This window comes from Oncorhynchus mykiss, chromosome 3 (genome assembly GCF_057628025.1).
Source record: "Oncorhynchus mykiss isolate SJ-2025 chromosome 3, ASM5762802v1, whole genome shotgun sequence".
NCBI classification, from domain to species: domain Eukaryota; kingdom Metazoa; phylum Chordata; class Actinopteri; order Salmoniformes; family Salmonidae; genus Oncorhynchus; species Oncorhynchus mykiss.
The window spans coordinates 83759314-83777912 of record NC_143024.1 but is presented as its reverse complement, the minus strand read 5'-3'; the positions used below and the strand labels follow the sequence as shown (position 1 = coordinate 83777912).

The 18599-nt window shown below is 43.7% G+C and overlaps 1 protein-coding gene and 1 pseudogene across 11 annotated transcripts in view; one reads left to right on the top strand and one right to left on the bottom strand.

Moving 5' to 3' along the window:
* Positions 1–18272, top strand: part of LOC110520523 (guanine nucleotide exchange factor DBS) — a 96720-nt gene extending 78448 nt beyond the window's left edge. For 2 of the 11 annotated variants that reach the window (XM_090230302.1, XM_090230304.1), the window contains exons 16-32: positions 554–620; positions 2229–2344; positions 2462–2531; positions 2649–2741; positions 3604–3696; positions 5478–5603; positions 7518–7739; positions 8510–8602; positions 8762–8840; positions 8977–9049; positions 12740–12825; positions 13486–13572; positions 14041–14115; positions 14959–15068; positions 15197–15309; positions 15453–15556; positions 15808–18272. In XM_090230302.1, coding sequence (XP_090086428.1) covers positions 554–620; positions 2229–2344; positions 2462–2531; positions 2649–2741; positions 3604–3696; positions 5478–5603; positions 7518–7739; positions 8510–8602; positions 8762–8840; positions 8977–9049; positions 12740–12825; positions 13486–13572; positions 14041–14115; positions 14959–15068; positions 15197–15309; positions 15453–15556; positions 15808–15887 — 1687 coding nt within the window. In that variant the 3' untranslated portion in view covers positions 15888–18272. The remainder of the gene's footprint in view (positions 1–553; positions 621–2228; positions 2345–2461; positions 2532–2648; positions 2742–3603; positions 3697–5477; positions 5604–7517; positions 7740–8509; positions 8603–8761; positions 8841–8976; positions 9050–12739; positions 12826–13485; positions 13573–14040; positions 14116–14958; positions 15069–15196; positions 15310–15452; positions 15557–15807) is intronic. The other 9 variants (XM_090230306.1, XM_090230308.1, XM_090230305.1 and 6 more) reach the window with 5 other exon arrangements.
* Positions 5613–7407, bottom strand: LOC149984701 (uncharacterized; annotated as a pseudogene).
* Positions 18273–18599: the final 327 nt, after the last annotated feature.

Sequence of the window (18599 nt, the reverse complement as noted above, 5' to 3'; positions counted from 1 at the left end):
TAATATAATTATGTCTGACCAGTCTATAAATTATAATATAATTATGTCTGACCAGTCTATATTATTATAATATAATTATGTCTGACCAGTCTATATTATTATACTATAATTATGTCTGACCAGTCTATATTATTATAATATAATTATGTCTGACCAGTCTATAAATTATAATATAATTATGTCTGACCAGTCTATATTATTAGAATATAATTATGTCTGACCAGTCTATATTATTAGAATATAATTATGTCTGACCAGTCTATATTATTAGAATATAATTATGTCTGACCAGTCTATAAATTATAATATAATCATGTCTGACCCGTTTAGGGAGGCAAAATTCCGGTAACTTTCCCAGAATTCCCAGTTTTTCCAAAAACACAGTGGGAGGATTCCGGATTTCCTGTTTATTCCCTCTCAAACCCGGGAATCTTCCAACTGAGATTCCTGGAAAACCTAGGAATTTGGAGAAAATTACCAGAATATTGCAACCCTAAACCTGTCTAAATCATGCCTGACCTGTCTATACTCTGTCTGCTATGTCACTCTGTAGACATGTAATGAATGAGCTACTGGAGACAGAAAGGGGGTACGTGGAGGAACTGCACTGTGTCCTACAGGTGTGTATCCCTCTCCCCTGAACCATGTGAATCCTCAATCCCTCTCCCCTGAACCATATGAACCCTCAATCCCTCTCCTCTGGACCCTATGAACCCTCAATCCCTCTCCCCTGGACCATATGAGCCCTCAATCCCTCTCCCCTGGACCATATGAACCCTCAATCCCTCTCCTCTGGGCCCTATGAACCCTCAATCCCTCCCCCCTGGGCCATATGAGCCCTCTCCCCTGGACCATATGAACCCTCAATCCCTCTCCCCTGGACCATATGAGCCCTCAATCCCTCTCCTCTGGGCCCTATGAACCCTCAATCCCTCTCCTCTGGGCCCTATGAATCCTCAATCCCTCTCCTCTGGGCCCTATGAATCCTCAATCCCTCTACCCTGGACCATATGAACCCTCAATCCCTCTCCCCTGGACCATATGAACCCCTCAATCCCTCTCCCTTGGGCCATATGAGCCATCTCCCCTGGACCATATGAACCCTCAATCCCTCTCCCCTGGACCATATGAACCCTCAATCCCTCTCCCATGGACTATATGAGCCCTCAATCCCTCTCCTCTGGGCCCTATGAACCCTCAATCCCTCTCCTCTGGGCCCTATGAACCCTCAATCCCTCTCCTCTGTGCCCTATGAACCCTCAATCTCTCTCACCTGGGCCATATGAGCCATCTCCCCTGGACCATATGAACCCTCAATCCCTCTCCCCTGGACTATATGAACCCTCAATCCCTCTCCCCTGGACCATATGAACCCTCAATCCCTCTCCCCTGGACCATATGAACCCTCAATCCCTCTCCCCTGTGCCATATGAGCCCTCTCCCCTGGACCATATAAACCCTCAATCCCTCTCCCCTGAACCATATGAACCCTCAATCCCTCTCCCCTGGACCGTATGAACCCTCAATCCCTCTCCTCTGGGCCCTATGAACCCTCAATCCCTCTACCCTGGACCATATGAACCCTCTCCCCTGGACCATATGAACCCTCAATCCCTTTCCCCTGGGCCATATGAGCCCTATCCCCTGGACACTATGAACCCTCAATTCCTCTCTCCTGGGCCATATGAGCCCTATCCCCTAGACCCTATGAACCCTCTCCCCTGGACTCTGTGAACCCTCTATCCCTCTCTTCTGGGCCATATGAGCCCTATCCCCTGGACCCTATGAACCCTCTCCCCTGGACCCTATGAATCCTCAATCCCTCTCCCCTGGACCATATGAGCCCTCTCCCCTGGACCATATGAACCCTCTCCCCTCGACCATATGAGCCCTCTCCCCTGGACCATATGAACCCTCAATCCCTCTCCCCTGGACCATATGAACTCTCAATCCCTCTCCTCTGGACCATATGAACCCTCAATCCCTCTCCCCTGGACCATATGAACCCTCAATCCCTCTCCCCTGGACCCTATGAACCCTCTATCCTTCGCCCCTGGACCATATGAACCCTGTCATTCCTCTTCAGCTGTGTGCATCTGTCTAAGCATCTAAGTGTTCAGCTTACCCTCTCCAAATCATGACCTCAATCATTGGAGGCGCTGGTTCACAAAACTGACCTGAGATCTGTCTCTAGGTCATCTTAAATAATCTTTCTCTGTGTATTTCAGGGCTATGCCTCAGAGATGGACAATCCAGCCATGGCCAGCCTCATGCCCGCTCCTCTGCAGAACAAGAAAGATGTGCTGTTTGGCAACATGCCAGAGATCTACACCTTCCACAAGATGTAAACGAGCGCCCCCCCCCCCCTCCCTAGTGGTTAATAATGGTGCTTACACAGTGATAGAACTACTGTCATTGTACTAACTGACTGATCATCTCTCTGTTTCTTGTCATCTTCCAGGACCTTTCTGAGGGAGTTAGAAGAGTACCAAGGCTGCCCGGAACTTGTGGGTCGTTGTTTTCTGCTGAGGGTGAGGGATTGGAGATTGAACTGGGATATGTTGTGTCTAAATCACTAGTCTGATTGTTAAGCAGGGGTATTCCTCTCTTTTCTTTATTTTCTCTCTCTCTCTCTCGCTCTCTCTCAGATGACAGACCTGCAGATCTATGAGAAGTATTGTCAGAATAAACCTCGCTCTGAGAGCTTGTGGAGACAGTGCTCCGACTGCACCTTCTTCCAGGTACACACCTTTTACACACCTCCCCTGAGGTACACACCATATCCTCTCCCCTGAGGTACACACCATACATACACACCTCCCCTAAGGTACACACCATATATACACCTCCCCTGAGGTACACACCATATATACACCTCCCCTGAGGTACACACCATATACACACCTCCCCTGAGGTACACACCATATATACACCTCCCCTGAGGTACACACCATATACACACCTCCCCTGAGGTACACACCATATATACACCTCCCCTGAGGTACACACCATATATACACCTCCCCTGAGGTACACACCATATCCTCTCCCCTGAGGTACACACCATACATACACACCTCCCCTAAGGTACACACCATATATACACCTCCCCTGAGGTACACACCATATATACACCTCCCCTGAGGTACACACCATACATACACACCTCCCCTAAGGTACACACCATATATACACCTCCCCTGAGGTACACACCATATATACACCTCCCCTGAGGTACACACCATATATACACCTCCCCTGAGGTACACACCATATATACACCTCCCCTGAGGTACACACCATATACACACCTCCCCTGAGGTACACACCATATATACACCTCCCCTGAGGTACACACCATATATACACCTCCCCTGAGGTACACACCATATACACCTCCCCTGAGGTACACACCATATACACCTCCCCTGAGGTACACACCATACGTACACACCTCCCCTAAGGTACACACCATATATACACCTCCCCTGAGGTACACACCATATACACCTCCCCTGAGGTACACACAGACCCCAAAAAGCTTCAGGCCTGAGTGGTTATTATTTCCTACTAATCTTTTCTCTCTGTTCTGGTCTGCACCAGGAATGTCAGAAGAAGCTGGAACATAAACTGGGCTTGGATTCCTATCTCCTGAAACCGGTCCAGAGGATCACCAAATACCAGCTCCTGTTGAAGGTATATCATCTATAAAGATCTAATATGCATTAGGGGACACAGCACCACTGCCTCACCCCTCTGCCCCTCATCCCCTATAGTTCAAACCCCATCAGCCCAGCTCCATCCTCTCTCCTTCACTTCCTCATGCCTTAAAGCTGAAATCCCTAAAGGGGACACAGCACCACTGACTCTCCCCTCTGCCCCTCATCCCCTATAGTCCATACCTCATCAGCCCAGCTCCATCCTCTCTCCTTCACTTCCTCATGCCTTAAAGCTGAAATCCCTAAAGGGGACACAGCACCACTGACTCTCCCCTCTGCCCCTCATCCCCTATAGTCCATACCTCATCAGTCCAGCTCCATCCTCTCTCCTTCTCTTACTCATGCCTTAAAGCTGAAATCCCTAAAGGGGGGACAGCACCACTGCCTCACCCCTCTGCCCCTCATCCCCTATAGTCCAAACCCCATCAGCCCAGCTCCATCCTCTCTCCTTCACTTCCTCATGCCTTAAAGCTGAAATCCCTAAAGGAGACGCAGCACCACTGCCTCACCCCTCTGCCCCTCATCCCCTATATGCCAAACCCCATCAGTCCAGCTCCATCCTCTCTCCTTCACTTCCTCATGCCTTAAAGCTGAAATCCCTAAAGGGGACACAGCACCACTGACTCACCCCTCTGCCCCTCATCCCCTATAGTCCATACCCCATCAGCCCAGCTCCATCCTCTCTCCTTCACTTCCTCATGCCTTAAAGCTGAAATCCCTAAAGGAGATGCAGCACCACTGTTCTCCCAGGCATCTGTGTTCTTCTTTTTGTTTTGTTGATGAAAGAAGAGTTGCAGTACATATTCTGATGTTCTATCGCTCGTGATGATGTCAGATGGAAAAGAGTTGCAGTACATATTCTGATGTTCTATCGCTCGTGATGATGTCAGATGGAAAAGAGTTGCAGTACATATTCTGATGTTCTATCGCTCGTGATGATGTCAGATGGAAAAGAGTTGCAGTACATATTCTGATGTTCTATCGCTCGTGATGATGTCAGATGGAAAAGAGTTGCAGTACATATTCTGATGTTCTATCGCTCGTGATGATGTCAGATGGAAAAGAGTTGCAGTACATATTCTGATGTTCTATCGCTCGTGATGATGTCAGATGGAAAAGAGTTGCAGTACATATTCTGATGTTCTATCGCTCGTGATGATGTCAGATGGAAAAGAGTTGCAGTACATATTCTGATGTTCTATCGCTCGTGATGATGTCAGATGGAAAAGAGTTGCAGTACATATTCTGATGTTCTATCGCTCGTGATGATGTCAGATGGAAAAGAGTTGCAGTACATATTCTGATGTTCTATCGCTCGTGATGATGTCAGATGGAAAAGAGTTGCAGTACATATTCTGATGTTCTATCGCTCGTGATGATGTCAGATGGAAAAGAGTTGCAGTACATATTCTGATGTTCTATCGCTCGTGATGATGTCAGATGGAAAAGAGTTACAGTACATATTCTGATGTTCTATCGCTCGTGATGATGTCAGATGGAAAAGAGTTGCAGAACATATTCTGATGTTCTATCGCTCGTGATAATGTCAGATGGGGTAAACTGTGTTGGTTGTTTGCAGTAACTTCTTTGTTGTTGTCATGTCCCAAAGGGACGTGGTAGTTTCCCCAATTAAGGATTCTAGCTTTGTTGTCTCAAACATTAAAATATTTAGGTCCATATTAATGTCCTTTGTACTTTGTTCTTTATACACCATTCCATTACAGACCTAAAACGTCAATGTGTGTCTTTGAATTGTAGGAGCTGCTAAAGTACAGTAAGGGCTGTGAGGGGTCAGAGGCCCTGCAGGAGGCGCTCACCTCTATCCTGGGAATCTTGAAGGCTGTCAATGACTCCATGCACCTCATTGCTATCACTGGATACGATGTGAGTTTATCATCGCTCAACTTCACATAGTATGAAATGTACTGCATATTGTATGAAATGTACTTCATATTGTATGAAATGTACTTCATATTGTATGAAATGTACTGCATATTGTATGAAATGTACTTCATATTGTATGAAATGTACTGCATATTGTATGAAATGTACTTCATATTGTATGAAATGTACTGCATATTGTATGAAATGTACTTCATATTGTATGAAATGTACTTCATATTGTATGAAATGTACTGCATATTGTATGAAATGTACTGCATATTGTATGAAATGTACTTCATATTGTATGAAATGTACTTCATATTGTATGAAATGTATTGCATATTGTTATGAAATGTACTGCTTATTGTATGAAATGTACTGCATATTGTATGAAATGTACTGCATATTGTTATGAAATGTATTGCATATTGTTATGAAATGTACTGCATATTATATGAAATGTACTTCATATTGTATGAAATGTACTGCATATTGTTATGAAATGTATTGCATATTGTTATGAAATGTACTGCATATTGTATGAAATGTACTTCATATTGTATGAAATGTACTGCATATTGTTATGAAATGTACTTCATATTGTATGAAATGTACTGCATATTGTATGAAATGTACTGCATATTGTTATGAAATGTACTTCATATTGTATGAAATGTATTGCATATTGTATGAAATGTACTGCATATTGTTATGAAATGTACTTCATATTGTATGAAATGTACTGCATATTGCATGAAATGTACTGCATATTGTTATGAAATGTACTGCATATTGTATGAAATGTATTGCATATTGTTATGAAATGTACTGCATATTGTATGAAATGTACTGCATATTGTATGAAATGTACTGCATATTGTTATGAAATGTATTGCATATTGTTATGAAATGTACTGCATATTGTATGAAATGTACTTCATATTGTATGAAATGTACTGCATATTGTTATGAAATGTATTGCATATTGTTATGAAATGTACTGCATATTGTATGAAATGTACTTCATATTGTATGAAATGTACTGCATATTGTTATGAAATGTACTTCATATTGTATGAAATGTACTGCATATTATATGAAATGTACTGCATATTGTTATGAAATGTACTTCATATTGTATGAAATGTATTGCATATTGTATGAAATGTACTGCATATTGTTATGAAATGTACTTCATATTGTATGAAATGTACTGCATATTGCATGAAATGTACTGCATATTGTTATGAAATGTACTGCATATTGTTATGAAATGTATTGCATATTGTATGAAATGTACTGCATATTGTTATGAAATGTACTTCATATTGTATGAAATGTACTGCATATTGCATGAAATGTACTGCATATTGTTATGAAATGTACTGCATATTGTTATGAAATGTATTGCATATTGTATGAAATGTACTGCATATTGTTATGAAATGTACTGCATATTGTTATGAAATGTATTGCATATTGTTATGAAATGTACTGCATATTGTTATGAAATGTACTGCATATTGTTATGAAATGTACTGCATATTGTATGAAATGTACTGCATATTGTTATGAAATGTATTGCATATTGTATGAAATGTACTGCATATTGTATGAAATGTACTGCATATTGTATGAAATGTATTGCATATTGTTATGAAATGTACTGCATATTGTTATGAAATGTATTGCATATTGTATGAAATGTACTGCATATTGTATGAAATGTACTGCATATTGTATGAAATGTATTGAATATTGTTATGAAATGTACTGCATATTGAATGAAACATATTCCTTTCATGGCGTCAACATCACATTATATCAGATATGTCAATATTACATGAGTCAGCAGCACCATAGCTTATGATGGCACATTAACTTTCTCCTGACCTGTGACCCCTCTTCTGATAGGGTCACCTGGGTGACCTGGGCCGGCTGCTGATGCAGGGGTCATTCAGCGTGTGGACGGAACACAAGAAAGGTCACGCCAAGGTCAAGGACATGGCCCGCTTCAAGCCTATGCAGAGACACCTGTTCCTGCACGAGAAAGCCCTGCTCTTCTGTAAGAGACGGGAGGAGAACGGGGAAGGCTATGAGAAAGCCCCCTCCTACAGCTTCAAACAGTCCCTTAGTGTGAGTCTGTCTGTCTGTCTGTCTGTCTGTGTTGTGAGACTGTCTGTCTGTCTGTCGGTCTGTGTTGTGTGTCTGTCTGTCTGTCTGTGTTGTGAGACTGTCTGTCTGTCTGTCTGTCTGTCTGTCGGTCTGTGTTGTGTGTCTGTCTGTGTTGTCTGTCTGTCTGTCTGTCTGTCTGTCTGTCTGTCTGTCTGTCTGTCTGTCTGTCTGTCTGTCTGTCTGTCTGTCTGTCTGTCTGTCTGTCTGTGTTGTGTGTCTGTCTGTGTTGTCTGTCTGTCTGTCTGTCTGTCTGTCTGTCTGTCTGTCTGTCTGTCTGTGTTGTGAGACTGTCTGTCTGTGTTGTGTGTCTGTCTGTGTTGTCTGTCTGTCTGTCTGTCTGTCTGTCTGTCTGTCTGTCTGTCTGTGTTGTGTGTCTGTCTGTGTTGTCTGTCTGTCTGTCTGTCTGTCTGTCTGTCTGTCTGTGTTGTCTGTCTGTCTGTCTGTCTGTCTGTCTGTGTTGTGTGTCTGTCTGTGTTGTCTGTGTTGTCTGTCTGTCTGTCTGTCTGTCTGTCTGTCTGTCTGTCTGTGTTGTGAGACTGTCTGTCTGTGTTGTGTGTCTGTCTGTGTTGTGTGTCTGTCTGTGTTGTGTGTCTGTCTGTGCTGTGTGTCTGTCTGTCTGTCTGTCTGTCTGTCTGTCTGTCTGTCTGACCAAGTGTTTGATATGAGTGCAAGTGAGTTAAAATAGATGCTTTAGAAGGTAACATTTTCCAACACGGTATGCCCTCTACCAGATGAGTGCTGTGGGCATCACTGAGAACGCCAAGGGTGACAACAAGAAGTTTGAGGTCTGGTGCAACTCACGGGAGGAGGTGTACATTGTGCAGGTGTGTGACCAGCACTCAAACCCTGCCCATTCAACTGCTATAGATTACATGACAATGTATTTATTTTTTACAATGACACACAAATCACATCGGACTCTGTTTGGAATGTAACACATATATCTGCACTAACCAGTAATGGGTTTCATCGTTGTAATTCAGGCCCCGACGACTGAGGTGAAAACGACGTGGGTGAACGAGATCCGGAAGGTTCTGACAACACAGCTGGAGGCCTACAGAGGTAGACCTGGGGTCATATAGTATTTGTTTTCTTTCTAATACTTAGAGTGTATTATATTCTAATTACATTGAGTGTTACATTGTTCAGTGCTCATGATAAGGTGGGACTGTGGTAGATCTCCCTGCATGTCTTCCAGAAGCCAGCCAACAGAGGTCGTCAGACGGACTGTTCCAGTTCCCTCCTACCGCTGGAGAACCTGTCAGCCTCGGGTCAGTCACCTGACCCATATTGACCTAGCACTGACCCCCTCCCACACTTGTTCTATATCAAATCACATTTTATTGGTCACATACACGTGATTAGCAGGTGTTATTGAGGGTGTAGCGAAATGCTTGTTCTTCTAGCTCCGACAGTGCAGTAAATCTAACTAGTAATATCTAACAAATTCCACAACATATACCCAATGCTCAGTGAATGAGATACTGTAGAACAGTGTAGAAAACAGTATATACATATGAGATGAGTAATGTCAGATATGTAAACATTGTTAAAGTGACTAGTGTTCCATTCCATATTGACCTATCACTGACCACCTACCACACTTGTACCATATGGACCTATCACAGACCCTCTCCCACACTTGTCGCATATTGACCAATCAAAATACTTTAAAGTACTACTTAAGTTGTTTTTGGGGGTTTCTGTACTCTACTATTTATATTTTTGACAACTTTTACTTTTACTACATTCCTAAAGAAAATCATGTACATTTTACTCCATACATTTTCCCTGACACCAAAAAGTACTTGTTAAATTTTATATGCTTAGCAGGACAGGAAAATTGTCAAATTCAAGTATTTATCAAGAGAACATCCCTGGTTATCTCTACTGCCTCTGATCTGGCGGACTCACTAAACACAAATGCTTTGTTTGTAAATTATGTCTGAGTGTTTGAATGTGCCTCTGGCTATCCGTAAATACAAATTGTGCCTTCTGCTTTGCTTAATACAGTGGTTCCCAACCAGGGGTACTAGGTCCCCTGAGGGCACTGAGCCTATCCACAGGGGGTACTAGGACACCTGGGGGTACTGGGTCTATCCACAGAGGGTACTAGACACCTGAGGGTACTGGGCCTATCCACAGGGGGTACTAGGACACCTGGGGGTACTGGGTCTATCCACAGAGGGTACTAGACACCTGAGGGTACTAGGACACATGGGGGTACTGGGCCTATCCACATGGGGTACTAGGACACCTGGGGGTACTAGGACACCTGGGGGTACTGGGCCTATCCACAGGGGGTACTAGGACACCTGAGGGTACTGGGCCTATCCACAAGGGGTACTAGGACACCTGGGGGTACTGGGCCTATCCACAGGGGGTACTAGGACACCTGGGGGTACTGGGCCTATCCACAGGGGGTACTAGGACACCTGGGGGTACTGGGCCTATCCACAGGGGGTACTAGGACACCTGGGGGTACTGGGCCTATCCACGGGGGTACTGGGACACCTGGGGGTACTGCGCCTATCCACATGGGGTAATAGGACACCAGAGGGTACTGGGCCTATCCACAGGGGGTACTGGGACACCTGGGGGTACTGGGCCTATCCACAGGGGGTACTAGGACACCTGGGGGTACTAGGACACCTGGGAGTACTGGGCCTATCCACAGGGGGTACTCGGTCCCCTGAGGGTACTGGGCTTATCCACAGGGGGTACTAGAGAAGTATCATGAGACCAATAGCCTGCTGGTAAAATGCACATGAGGGGGTACTTCAGGGGTCCCCCGGGCAGAGCAACATTCAGTTGGTGGTATAGAGTAACATTCAGTTGGTGGTACAGAGTAACATTCAGTTGGTGGTATAGAGTAACATTCAGTTGGTGGTATAGAGTAACATTCAGTTGGTGGTATAGAGTAACATTCAGTTGGTGGTATAGAGTAACATTCAGTTGGTGGTATAGAGTAACATTCAGTTGGTGGTATAGAGCAACATTCAGTTGGTGGTATAGAGTAACATTCAGTTGGTGGTACAGAGTAACATTCAGTTGGTGGTATAGAGTAACATTCAGTTGGTGGTATAGAGCAACATTCAGTTGGTGGTATAGAGCAACATTCAGTTGGTGGTATAGAGTAACATTCAGTTGGTGGTACAGAGTAACATTCAGTTGGTGGTACAGAGTAACATTCAGTTGGTGGTACAGAGTAACATTCAGTTGGTGGTATAGAGTAACATTCAGTTGGTGGTATAGAGTAACATTCAGTTGGTGGTACAGAGTAACATTCAGTTGGTGGTACAGAGTAACATTCAGTTGGTGGTACAGAGTAACATTCAGTTGGTGGTATAGAGTAACATTCAGTTGGTGGTATAGAGTAACATTCAGTTGGTGGTACAGAGTAACATTCAGTTGGTGGTATAGAGTAACATTCAGTTGGTGGTACAGAGTAACATTCAGTTGGTGGTATAGAGTAACATTCAGTTGGTGGTATAGAGTAACATTCAGTTGGTGGTATAGAGTAACATTCAGTTGGTGGTATAGAGTAACATTCAGTTGGTGGTATAGAGTAACATTCAGTTGGTGGTATAGAGTAACATTCAGTTGGTGGTATAGAGTAACATTCAGTTGGTGGTATAGAGTAACATTCAGTTGGTGGTATAGAGTAACATTCAGTTGGTGGTATAGAGTAACATTCAGTTGGTGGTATAGAGTAACATTCAGTTGGTGGTACAGAGTAACATTCAGTTGGTGGTATAGAGTAACATTCAGTTGGTGGGACAGAGTAACATTCAGTTGGTGGTATAGAGTAACATTCAGTTGGTGGTACAGAGTAACATTCAGTTGGTGGTATAGAGTAACATTCAGTTGGTGGTATAGAGTAACATTCAGTTGGTGGTATAGAGTAACATTCAGTTGGTGGTATAGAGTAACATTCAGTTGGTGGTACAGAGTAACATTCAGTTGGTGGTACAGAGTAACATTCAGTTGGTGGTACAGAGTAACATTCAGTTGGTGGTACAGAGTAACATTCAGTTGGTGGTACAGAGTAACATTCAGTTGGTGGTATAGAGTAACATTCAGTTGGTGATACAGAGTAACATTCAGTTGGTGGTATAGAGCAACATTCAGTTGGTGGTATAGAGTAACATTCAGTTGGTGGGACAGAGTAACATTCAGTTGGTGGTATAGAGTAACATTCAGTTGGTGGTACAGAGTAACATTCAGTTGGTGGTACAGAGTAACATTCAGTTGGTGGTACAGAGTAACATTCAGTTGGTGGTACAGAGTAACATTCAGTTGGTGGTATAGAGTAACATTCAGTTGGTGATACAGAGTAACATTCAGTTGGTGGTATAGAGCAACATTCAGTTGGTGGTACAGAGTAACATTTAGTTGGTGGTACAGAGTAACATTCAGTTTGTGGTACAGTAACTGACAAAGGTTGGGAACCACTGGCTTAATAATTTAAGGAATGTGAAATTATTTATACTTTTACTTTTGATACTTAAGTTTATTTTCGCAATTACATTTTCTTTTGATAAGTAAGTATATTTAAATCCAAATACTTTGACTTTTACTCAAGTAGTATTTTACTGGGTGACTTTCACTTTTACTTGAGTTATTTTCTATTAAGGCATCTTTACTTTTAGTCAAGTATGACAATTGGGTCGGGGAGGTACTTAGATCCAGACTGATTGTGGAGAAGACACTAACGTCCGTGGGCATGACATAGCGTTGGGCCGGAACAAGGAGTCTGGGTAGCCAAGCAACTTGTCTTCGCCTCTCTTGCACCAATGAGAAGGATTTATTTTCCAGTCTAGTATGTCTAGTATAAATCACATGGTTCTGGGTTTTGTGGGTGCAGGATTGATCATAGTTATAACCTGAACACAACATGTTGTGTACCCTCTGTGGGTTGCAGTGTGTTTCTGACTGTTTCATCCTCCTGTTTCCCCCAGTTCATTTAGAAGAGGGGAGAGGAGCATGAAGGTGAAGAAGGGAGAACCCAGCAGCCCCGACGCTAACTCCTCCCCAATAACCAAAGGTGAACAGAGAGGGGGGGTGGGAGGGTAGGAGCGTCAGCTGTATAACGCAAACCCAGCTCAGAACACCACCTTTCAACTGGGTCTAATGCTAAATTCAGCACTATTTTTTTACTCTCACCTGTGTCTAACACTTGTCACTTTCCTAAAGCTTTCCTTGTTAATCTAAACAACACTACCTTCTGACTTTTACACTTTCCTAAAGCTTTCCTTGTTAATCTAAACAACACTACCTTCTGACTTTTACACTTTCCTAAAGCTTTCCTTGTTAATCTAAACAACACTACCTTCTGACTTTTACACTTTCCTAAAGCTTTCCTTGTTAATCTAAACAACACTACCTTCTGACTTTTACACTTTCCTAAAGCTTTCCTTGTTAATCTAAACAACACTACCTTCTGACTTTTACACTTTACTAAACTTTGCTTCTCCCTCTTTGATGAGATGACTAATCTTTCTCTTCACTTTCCCCTCTTACACCTTTTTCCCTATGTGGTCTCTTCTTTCTATTTTGGATGTCTTTCTCTTATCACTGCACTTTCTATCTTTCGCTCCCTTTTATTATGACTCGCATGCCTCTTCCTGTCACTCTTCTGTTTCTCATCCCACTCGCCTCTCCTTCCTGCCCTCTCTACCCTGCTCCTCTCCTTCTCCTGGCCCAGACGGGGCAGTGACCAGTCCTACCTCAGACAGAGCAGCAGTGGCTAAAAAGCGTTTTACCTTGCAGGGCTTCAGCAACTTCAGTAAAGGTAATAGCACTATCTCGCCACCAGGGGCTGCCATAGTACTTTATGTTACCACATCAGCACTGTAGCCTACAACATGAAAAAAATGGCATGCTTCCTTCCACAGACCTCTCACCTCCTGACAAAAAAAGCGTAACTTTACCCAGGATGCCTCTCTCTCTGCCAGGTACAGATTAGCGTCTAGAGAGGTAACTTCGGCCCATAGCTTTAGCCGACCAATTAGAGCTATACTGTAGCTGATAGTAAATTGAGCGCTTCAGACCCTGTATCTCTGTTTTTCACCCCTGTGGTGTGTGCTACTACTGACAGAGTAGACATACTTCCTGTAACTTCCACTTTAAAGATGTGCTACTACTGACAGAGTAGACATACTTCCTGTAACTTCCACTTTAAAGATGTGCTACTACTGATTTCTACTTCCTGATAGTGTCTAGCTGCTCCTCTTCACTCTCTTCTCTTCTATTCGGCTAGGATCTCCCACAAGCCCTGGCCATAAAACCAAACGTCATGAGATAAAGAGTGATCCCACTCCGTTCGGCTTCAAAGGTACACCATCCCATAATAACTCTATTCCCTGACTCTGTGGTCGACCACGGTCACTGTATTTCATCCTTTCCACCGTGGTTGGTCAGGGTGATTTTTTTTACACACAGCAGTTTCTCCCCTCAGACAAAGAGAACATGGTTCATCAGGGAATGTATGAAACATTGTGTTGACTGACAGGCAACAGTGGTCGTAGTTACCACGCTCGGTCATTTACAGTGGTTGAACACGTTCGCTGCGGTCTATCCCTTTGACTGTGTTTCATTGCGGTCGTGTGTATCTATCTCTCTCTCAGACCCAGGCCCTTACGCTCACCTCCACCTGGGCCGAGTCAGGTGGCTCAGCACCTCGAGTCTCTTACAGACCAAGAGGAGAGGTAACCCGTACAGCACTCGACTGGACTGGTTTAGACTATTGAAATGTGGAATGATCACAAAATGGCTGCCGAATTTCCTTGAGAGGTTTGCCCCTCGTCTCTCTCACTCCCTACACACTGTGTTCCCAGGCCTGAGTGTGTGTATGCACATGCAATACATTTATCAAGAAACGGGCACGTTCCTGGTTGCTTAGTGGTGTTGCGGTTCTGAATGGTCCAGCACGATTACTGTAGGCTCACTGATGGCTTTGTGGTTGAGTTCCACTGGACTTGGTCCTGTTCTCTCTGATTGCAGTCCACCCCGTCACTGACTGTATCTGGTCAAGCAGAAGTTGCTGCAGTGCCTGCTCTCACTCTCTCTGTGTGTGTGTGTGTGTGTGTGTGTGTGTGTGTGTGTGTGTGTGTGTGTGTGTGTCTCGCTCTCTCTTCACACCATACTCTGATGTCCCCTCTCTCCCTTCCTCCTCTAGGATGGACCAAGGGCTCTCTCTCATTGGACGCCAATGAGGAGAATGATGGGTACTCTAGCACTGAAGAGCCCCTAACCTCCGACCCTGAGGACGAGGGGGGAAAGAAACTGGTGAGTGTGTATCTGTGTGATGATTGTCATCCACTCCAAGCTGTTTTGTAGTGCCACGTACAAACCGCTTTAAAAGAATAGTTTACAATCGTACATACAATGTAACACCCTATCTTGACGGTGTGCAGTGTGCAGGGAAGTACACAGTGGTGTCTGACTATGAGAAGTGCAGCACCCAGGATCTGTCAGTCAAGAGTGGTGAAACAGTTCAGCTGATCAAGGAGGGAGAAGATGGCCAGTGGTGAGGATATTACCTCGACACTGGGTTTCACACTATCACACTAGTCTATTCCAACAGGGTAATATTCATTAGGACACATCATAGTAGGTAGCAAAGGTAGCTAAGTGCTGATTGGGCGGACGGGGTTGTGTGTGTTTCTGTAGGTTTGTGAAGAATCTGAAGACTAAGCAGGAGGGCTGGGTGGCTGCTGCCAACCTTTACACCCTGATTGGAGAGTCCACGTCCTGCCAGTCTCTCACCAGCTCAGGTACAACCTCCTCTCCATCTAGGTACAATTATGTGTGTATGTGTGTGTGTGTGTGTGTGTGTGTGTGTATCTCTCCTACGCCATCTCCTCTAACCTCTCTGTGTGTGTGTACCTGTGTGTGAGCAGCTCTCCTAAACCATCTCCTCTAACCTCTCTGTGTGTGTGTACCTGTGTGTGTGTGAGCATCTCTCCTAAACCATCTCCTCTAACCTCTCTCTCCCTGTGTGTGTATATGTGTATATATATTACAGAGGGCAGTGGCTCAGGGAACCTCAGCACTTCATCCAGCTGCTGTGAGACCAACACCAGCTCCTCTGACATCAAGCCCTGAACCCTTCCCTGGCCACATCAGGCCGCCCCTGGTCTCCGGAGCCGAACGCTACAGCACCAGATGGTGGCTCCCCCAACAAAGCAGTACTTTCTCCCCCACCCAAAACCCAACTTTGCCTCTCCTTACCCAGAGGCAAGCCCCTGGATTAGGATGCTGGTCAGCCACTTCAAGAAAATGCCAACTAATGCCAATGTTCCAGTGACCAGTCTATAGATAGTAGTGTCATTGATTAGAGAATGGATCTGGTGCCCTGGTGTAATTGTAGAGACACAGTGCAGTGTTTGTAGAAAGAAGCTACATTCATCCATCTATCCACCCATCCACGGGATGAGCAAGTGGAGTATGAGGTCTAGGATTGATAGAGAGTGAACTGTTCCTAGATCTGACCGTCAGGTGTGCAAGCAGACCTGGGGCAGGCTAATATCAATGGCACTACGGCAGACAAAATGCTATGGACAAGCTGGAACCTGGCATAACCAATAGAATTTGAATTGCATTCTATGAATCTGATCAGGTGTCAGTGATGACATGGATCATGCTGACCGTCTTGTTGTACTGAAGGCCTGTGTCACTGTTATAATTCTGTTGGTCCACATCATGGTACCTTTGACTGTCTAGAAATAGACAAGAGTCTTCATATTTTTCAAATAGAAAGTTATTGTAAATAAAAAAAGATTATGAATGCAATGAATGTAAAGTATACCTTGTTTAGCTTTTCAGATTGTTGCTCGATGAGTGTTACCAGTCACCTCAAACATGTGACCATGGAAGTAACCAGTATGACCTATGGTAGGCCTATGACTATCTTATTGCCTGTTGGACAGTGAGGGGTAACTGTGTATTTGAAAGCTGAGGGATGTGAATGACTAGTTATGTACTTTGATAAAGATGTTATTCTACATATTTATATCTCTGTAATGTAATCTCTCTCTACTCTTTCTATCTTGCTTGGCCTTCCACCCCCTTGTCCTCTTAATTAGCTTACCCTGTCCTACAACATTAGTTTTGTATGACTCAGACCACAGGAGGCTGCTGAGGGGAGGACTACTCATAAAAAGGCCTGGAATGTAATGAATGGAATAGTATCAAATGCATGGAAACCATTTATTCAGTTCCAGCCATTACTTTGAAACTTGTCCTCCCCAATTAAGGTGCCTCCAACCTCCTGTGATTCCGACAGAGCAGTCACAGTATTCACTGTTGGTTATCCTTGTCAAATAACTTTATGAGATCCCTTTTTCATCCACTCCACCGGCTGTCCAGTCACATGTATTAAACATGACTTGGGATATAGGCTGTCCAGTCACATGTGTTAAACATGACTTGGGATATAGGCTGTCCAGTCACATGTATTAAACATGACTTGGGATATAGGCTGTCCAGTCACATGTGTTAAACATGACTTGGGATATAGGCTGTCCAGTCACGTGTTAAACATGACTTGGGATATAGGCTGTCCAGTCACATGTGTTAAACATGACTTTGGATATAGGCTGTCCAGTCACATGTATTAAACATGACTTGGGATATAGGCTGTCCAGTCACATGTATTAAACATGACTTGGGATACAGGCTGTCCAGTCACGTGTGTTAAACATGACTTGGGATATAGGCTGTCCAGTCACATGTATTAAATATGACTTGGGATATAGGCTGTCCAGTCACATGTTAAACATGACTTGGGATATAGGCTGTCCAGTCACATGGGTTAAACATGACTTGGGATATAGGCTGTCCAGTCACGTGTTAAACATGACTTGGGATATAGGCTGTCCAGTCACATGTGTTAAACATGACTTGGGATATAGGCTGTCCAGTCACATGTGTTAAACATGACTTGGGATATAGGCTGTCCAGTCACATGTGTTAAACATGACTTGGGATATAGGCTGTCCAGTCACATGGGTTAAACATGACTTGGGATATAGGCTGTCCAGTCACGTGTGTTAAACATGACTTGGGATATAGGCTGTCCAGTCACATGTTAAACATGACTTGGGATATAGGCTGTCCAGTCACATGGGTTAAACATGACTTGGGATATAGGCTGTCCAGTCACGTGTTAAACATGACTTGGGATATAGGCTGTCCAGTCACATGTGTTAAACATGACTTGGGATATAGGCTGTCCAGTCACGTGTTAAACATGACTTTGGATGTATGCTAGTCATTTTACAGGCATTTCTCCATGTGTACTGTGAACTTTGCTCCTTTTGTTAATAACAGTATCCAGTATATAGTCTTAAATTATTTATTGCTTTACAATCATTTATAAAGATATTGTTTATTACCTCACTATTTTCTTTAAGAAATCAGAAATTATGTCAGCATTGTCTGTTTTTTTGTATTAAAAAGGACTTTGTGTCAACTAATGACGACCCTAAACCCTGCCTATTTCTACAATTTCTCCTAAATCATCCTATTTCCCAAGCAAAAATAGCCTTTGCATGACCAAAACATCCCCCATAATATTTTTACACCATTAATGCTCAGAATTGAAGAAATTGTACCTTCTCTCATCTCTAACTATCGGGAAGCCTGAAAGAACAGGCTGAGTGGGAGGAGAGCTTATATTCATGAGCTCGCCTTGAATGAGAGCTCTTTGAAAACGCCCTTGTGGTCGTCGCCTGGTAACAAGGTAAACAATCCTTACCTAAATTGTAATTCACAACCCATTTTCTCTGCAAAATGCTCTCATGGCCAAGAGAACTG